Source organism: Scylla paramamosain, unplaced genomic scaffold, assembly GCF_035594125.1.
Source record: "Scylla paramamosain isolate STU-SP2022 unplaced genomic scaffold, ASM3559412v1 Contig5, whole genome shotgun sequence".
Taxonomy (NCBI): domain Eukaryota; kingdom Metazoa; phylum Arthropoda; class Malacostraca; order Decapoda; family Portunidae; genus Scylla; species Scylla paramamosain.
The window spans coordinates 425,001-431,473 of record NW_026973670.1 but is presented as its reverse complement, the minus strand read 5'-3'; the positions used below and the strand labels follow the sequence as shown (position 1 = coordinate 431,473).

The window sequence follows — 6,473 nt, the reverse complement described above, 5'->3', positions numbered from 1 at the left end:
CATAATGCGTACTATTTTCGGTGTTTAAAAAATTTGAATAGTATTTTTTGGCTTTGTCCGGTGAGCTAAAATGGCTTTTTAACTATTTTCATATTTTTTTCACGCAAATACTACTGCTCTCTGGTCGCTTCTCAACCGCCATTTTGATGTTTTTCGTCTTTATTTGGCTTATTTTTCGGTATATTACGGTGTATTTAAATTTATTATATATATTTAAGCCTTTTCCGGTGAATATCTATATATTTTTCACGACTTTTGTTTTTTTCATTTAAATAGTTGTGCCTCTTAATCGCCATTTTGAACTATTTTCTCTATTTTTGGCCATTGTTTGAGTATATTTTGACTTTAAAAATTATGATATAGCTTTTTTGAGTTTGTCCGGTCAAGTTTCGTTCTTATTAAGTGATTTTGATTTTTTTTTGAAGGAGGATGAAAGCATGTACTTCAGTCGCCATTTTGGTCTTCTTTATCAATTTCTTTATATATTATGAGTCTTTGATTTAATTTTTATGTTTATTATGATTTTTTCACCTTGCCTGGTCAAGTACAATATATATTTTATTATTTTTATATTTTTTTTCTGCCAGATGCCACTCAGTCAGTCGCCATGTTGGGCTATTTTCTCTATTTTTCATATTTATTTGAGTATATTACGTTTAAAAAAAATTACAATATATATTTTTTTGAGTTTCTTCTGAGAGATTTTGTCGGTATTATGTCATTTTGAGTTTTTTCAAGCAAATATTAATTCTTTCACCCGCCATATTGGTATATTTTGGCTATTTTGGGCTATTTTTTTAATATATTTAATCTTATAAAGTTAGATTATATATTTTTCCGAGTTTTGTCTCGAGTCATAATAGGAAATAAAAGAGAGAGAAATTCATTAAAACATCGAGATATAGAAAATTATATATGTGAAAGATAAACAACAGCTTTGACATAAAAAAAAACAATACATAAATCAACAATATTTTTAAAGCAAGAAAATTTTAAATAATCCTTAAAATAATCTCAAAAATTAAGTAAATAAAAAAAATTCACGCTGACTCGAATGCCGCCATGTTTACATCAGCACACACAAGAAGAGGAAGAAGAAGTCAAGTCAGTGATGTCAGTTTAAAATTTTATTCTTTTTGGTCCTATCTCCGCCATTACTGCTGCCTAGGCCTACTGGATGGTACAAGAGGTAGGCCGTGTCCTTCATCTCTCCCTTAGGCCTATGAAATGTGGGGAAATAAGGGTGGGAGTTGCTGAAATAACGGGAAATATGAAAGTCTATTTGCAAGCTGTTGGTATTCTCTCTCTCTCTCTCTCTCTCTCTCTCTCTCTCTCTCTCTCTCTCTCTCTCTCTCTCTCTCTCTCTCTCTCTCTCTCTCTCTCTCTCTCGTATATATTCCTCTTCCTCTTCTTCCTCATTCCTCTTCCTCTTCCTCTTCTTCATCTTACCTCCTCCTCCTCCTTCTCCTCCTCTTCTTCCTCCTCCTCCTCCTCCTCCTCCTCCTCCTCCTCCTCCTCCTCCTCCTCCTCCTCCTCCTCCTCCTCCTCCTCCTTCTTCTTCTTCCTCGTCCTCCTACAATTGTTTTGATGTGAGAGAGAGAGAGAGAGAGAGAGAGAGAGAGGTGTGTGTGTATGTATGTATGTATGTGTGTGTGTGTGTGTGAGAGAGAGAGAGAGAGAGGGAGCTGTGTGTGTGTGTGTGTGTGTGTGTGTGTGTGTGTGTCATTCTCTCTCTCTCTCTCTCTCTCTCTCTCTCTCTCTCTCTCTCTCTCTCTCTCTCTCTCTCTCTCTCTCTCTCTCTCTCTCTCAGATTTAGAATATAGTTTAATATAATTTCAACATTTGCAAATATTCACCAACCAGTAGGATTATTATTATTATTATTATTATTATTATTATTATTATTATTATTATTATTATTATTATTATCTTCATATATTAATCCCTCGCTCAACTTTCTCGCTCAATATCTCCTTTCTCTCTCTATCTCTATCTCTACCACTCGGTCACAAGAAAGACTAACTCTCTCTCTATCTCTCAAGCACAAGAAACTGACTCTAACCTCGCTCACTTTCTCACAATCTTTAATTATGTCAACTCATGTCACACCACCAAGTTAGACATTCACTGAACACGTAATTCCTCGCTCAACTTTCTCGCTCAATATCTCTCTTATCTCTCTATCTCTATCTCTACCACTCGCTCACAAGAAAGAATAACTCTCTCTCTATCTCTCAAGCACAAGAAATTTACTCTAACCTCGCTCACTTTCTCACAATCTTTAATTATGTCAACCCATGTCACACCGCCAAGTTGGACATTCACTGAACACCTAATCCCTCCCTCAACTTTCTCGCTCAATATCTCCTTTCTCTCTCTATCTCTATCTCTACCACTCGCTCACAAGAAAGACTAACTCTATCTCTATCTCTCAAGCACAAGAAACTGACTCTAACCTCGCTCACTTTCTCACAATCTTTAATTATGTCAACCCATGTCACACCACCAGGTTAGACATTCACTGAACACGTAATTCCTCGCTCAACTTTCTCGCTCAATATCTCTCTTATCTCTCTATCTCTATCTCTACCACTCGCTCACAAGAAAGAATAACTCTCTCTCTATCTCTCAAGCACAAGAAATTCACTCTAACCTCGCTCACTTTCTCACAATCTTTAATTATGTCAACCCATGTCAAGCCACCAAGTTGGACATTCATTGAACACTTAATCCCTTGCTCAACTTTCTCGCTCAATATCTCCTTTCTCTCTCTATCTCTATCTCTACCACTCGCTGACAAGAAAGACTAACTCTATCTCTATCTCTCAAGCACAAGAAATTCACTCTAACCTCGCTCACTTTCTCACAATCTTTAATTATGTCAACCCATGTCACACCACCAAGTTGGACATTCACTGAACACGTAATCCCTCGCTCAACTTTCTCGCTCAATATCTCCTTTCTCTCTCTATCTCTATCTCTACCACTCGCTGACAAGAAAGACTAACTCTCTCTCTATCTCTCAAGCACAAGAAACTGACTCTAACCTCGCTCACTTTCTCACAATCTTTAATTATGTCAACCCATGTCACACCACCAGGTTAGACATTCACTGAACACGTAATCCCTCGCTCAACTTTCTCGCTCAATATCTCTCTTATCTCTCTATCTCTATCTCTACCACTCGCTGACAAGAAAGACTAACTCTTTCTCTATCTCCCAAGCACAAGAAACTGACTCTAACCTCGCTCACTTTCTCATAATCTTTAATTATGTCAACCCATGTCACACCACCAGGTTAGACATTCACTGAACACGTAATTCCTCGCTCAACTTTCTCGCTCAATATCTCTCTTATCTCTCTATCTCTATCTCTACCACTCGCTGACAAGAAAGACTAACTCTTTCTCTATCTCCCAAGCACAAGAAATTTACTCTAACCTCGCTCACTTTCTCACAATCTTTAATTATGTCAACCCATGTCACACCGCCAAGTTGGACATTCACTGAACACGTAATTCCTCGCTCAACTTTCTCACTCAATATCTCCTTTCTCTCTCTATCTCTATCTCTACCACTCGGTCACAAGAAAGACTATCTCTCTCTCTATCTCTCAAGCACAAGAAATTCACTCTAACCTCGCTCACTTTCTCACAATCTTTAATTATGTCAACCCATGTCACACCACCAGGTTAGACATTCACTGAACACCTAATCCCTCCCTCAACTTTCTCGCTCAATATCTCTCTTATCTCTCTATCTCTATCTCTACCACTCGCTCACAAGACAGACTAGCTCTCTCTCTATCTTCCAAGCACAAGAAACTGACTCTAACCTCGCTCACTTTCTCACAATCTTTAATTATGTCAACCCATGTCACACCACCAGGTTAGACATTCACTGAACACGTAATCCCTCGCTCAAGTTTCTCGCTCAATATCTCTCTTATCTCTCTATCTCTATCTCTACCACTCACTCACAAGAAAGAGTAACTCTCTCTCTATCTCCCAAGCACAAGAAACTCACTCTAACCTCGCTCACTTTCTCACAATCTTTAATTATGTCAACCCATGTCACACCACCAGGTTAGACATTCACTGAACACTTAATCCCTCGCTCAACTTTCTCACTCAATATCTCCTTTCTCTCTCTATCTCTATCTCTACCACTCGCTGACAAAAAAGACTAACTCTTTCTCTATCTCTCAAGCACAAGAAACTCACTCTAACCTCGCTCACTTTCTCACAATCTTTAATTATGTCAACCCATGTCAAACCACCAAGTTGGACATTCATTGAACACTTAATCCCTCGCTCAACTTTCTCGCTCAATATCTCCTTTCTCTCTCTATCTCTATCTCTACCACTCGCTCACAAGAAAGACTAACTCTTTCTCTATCTCTCAAGCACAAGAAGTTTACTCTAACCTCGCTCACTTTCTCACAATCTTTAATTATGTCAACCCATGTCATCAGAGAAAACGAGACATTACCATGAAATATTAACATTACCACTACTACTACTACTATTACTACTACTACTATTAACTATCCTATGACTATTCCAGGCCAAGATGGACGTGCTGTTGCCAATATTCCAGCTCCTGTATTTTGTCGTCCATTTTCTATACAGTTTGGCAGAGAATGTAAACAATACCTTGAAATTAATAGCTGGAATAAGAGACTCGAATTGCCACAAGGAACCGCAATACACGATACAGGAACACTTGGAAATAGCAGAAAATAATATAAATAAGGCCTCTATTTGCCACAATGAACTGCAATGCACCCAAAATATTGACTCTGCCTTGAAAAACACCTGTACCACTGCTTCGAAATACCACAATGAACTGAAATACAAGGAAAATAGTGAAGAAATAACTGGAAATAGGATTCCTACTTGCCACAATGAACCGCAATGCACCCAAAATATTAAATCTGCCTTGAAAAACAGCCCTAAATTACTGAAAGGAGGCGGAACAACATTACAAAACCCAAAAACTTTCCCTGAAACACCCAAAAAACGACCCTGAAACGTCCCTAGAACACGTTAAAAACAATCAAAGCATCCCTGAAACACCCCAAAACGACCCTGAAAAGTCCCTAAACACCCCAAAACACTGTCAAAACACGGGGAACATAGGCAGGCCATCCCCTAAATACCCCAATGAACTGCAATGCACCTCCAGTCACCCCAAGGGACTGCAATACACCCCCCAATGCAGCTTAACTCCCTCCAAACATTTTCAAAAGCTTCCTAAACATGTTGCTTTTATTTCCCCGGTAAAGCTGACTGATATTTCCGCCATTGTTTCCCTCGTCGTCAGTGTTGCCAGCTACGGGGTTAGACATATTTCCCTATACGATGTTTTTGGGGAAATTTGCGCCAGGAAATCGGAAATTCTTGGTGAACTTAAGAAAATGGAAATATTTGAATTTAGAGTTAGGGAAATTGATGGGAATATTAAAGAGAGTGAGAGAGGGGAAACTGATGGGGAAATTAGAGCAAGGGTAACTGGAAACAAGGAAGCTGAGACAGGAGAGAGGGAGAGGGGAAAACAGATGGAAATTCTTGAAAGGAAAAGGGAAAGTCATAGAAACAAGCTTGAAAAACAGCACGGGGAGGAAACACAGCTTGAAAAATACGAAAGTTACCCTGAAAATGATGAAAATGAGGAAATTAAACTTGGAAGGTACGAAAGTGACCCTGAAAATGATGAAAATGAGAAAATTAAGCTTGGAAGGTACGAAAGTGACCCTGAAAATGATGAAAATGAGAAAATTAAGCTTGGAAGGTACGAAAGTGACCTTGAAAATGATGAAAATGACAAAATTAGCCTTGAAAATGACATAATTAAGCTTGAAAATGATGAAAATGATGAAATTCAGCTTGAAAAACATGAAAGTGACCCTGAAAATGATGAAAATGATGAAATTCAGCTTGAAAAATACGAAAGTGACCCTAAAAATGATGAAAATGAGGAAATTAAGCTTGAAAAATACGAAAGTGACCTTGAAAATGATGAAAATGACAAAATTAGGCTTGAAAATGACAGAAGTAAGCTTGAAAATGATGAAAATGAGGAAATTCAGCTTGAAAAATACGAAAGTGACAAATTTAAGCTTGAAAATGACAGAATTAAGCTTGAAAATGATGAAAGTGATAAATTTAAGCTTGAAAAATACGAAAGTGAGAGGATTAAGGTTGACAATGAGGAAATTAAGCTTGAAAATGATGAAAATGACCTTGAAAATAATAAAAGCTGCAAAACCAAGCTTGGAAAATTTGAAAAGGGTGAAAATGAGAAAAGGAAGCTTGAAAATTATGAAAGTGACCTTGAAAAATATAAAATGAAGGGTGAAGATGATGAAAATGACCTTGAAAGTGACGTAGGTGCTAAATTAAAGGTAGAAAACAGGAAGATTTTGTGTGGGAATGAAAATGAGGGCCAAACTGAAGGTGACGGTGGTGAAG

At 37.8% G+C, this 6,473-nt stretch overlaps 1 protein-coding gene across 1 annotated transcript in view; it reads left to right on the top strand.

The window, feature by feature from the left end:
- The first annotated feature begins 1,068 nt into the window (after positions 1-1,068).
- The window catches only part of LOC135096597 (uncharacterized), a 7,256-nt gene continuing 1,851 nt past the window's right edge, over positions 1,069-6,473 (top strand). The window contains exons 1-2 of the mRNA XM_063998223.1: positions 1,069-1,189; positions 4,567-6,473. The exon at positions 4,567-6,473 is cut by the window's right edge and continues 1,851 nt beyond it. Of these exons, the coding sequence (XP_063854293.1) occupies positions 5,420-6,473 (1,054 nt within the window). The 5' untranslated portion in view covers positions 1,069-1,189; positions 4,567-5,419. The remainder of the gene's footprint in view (positions 1,190-4,566) is intronic.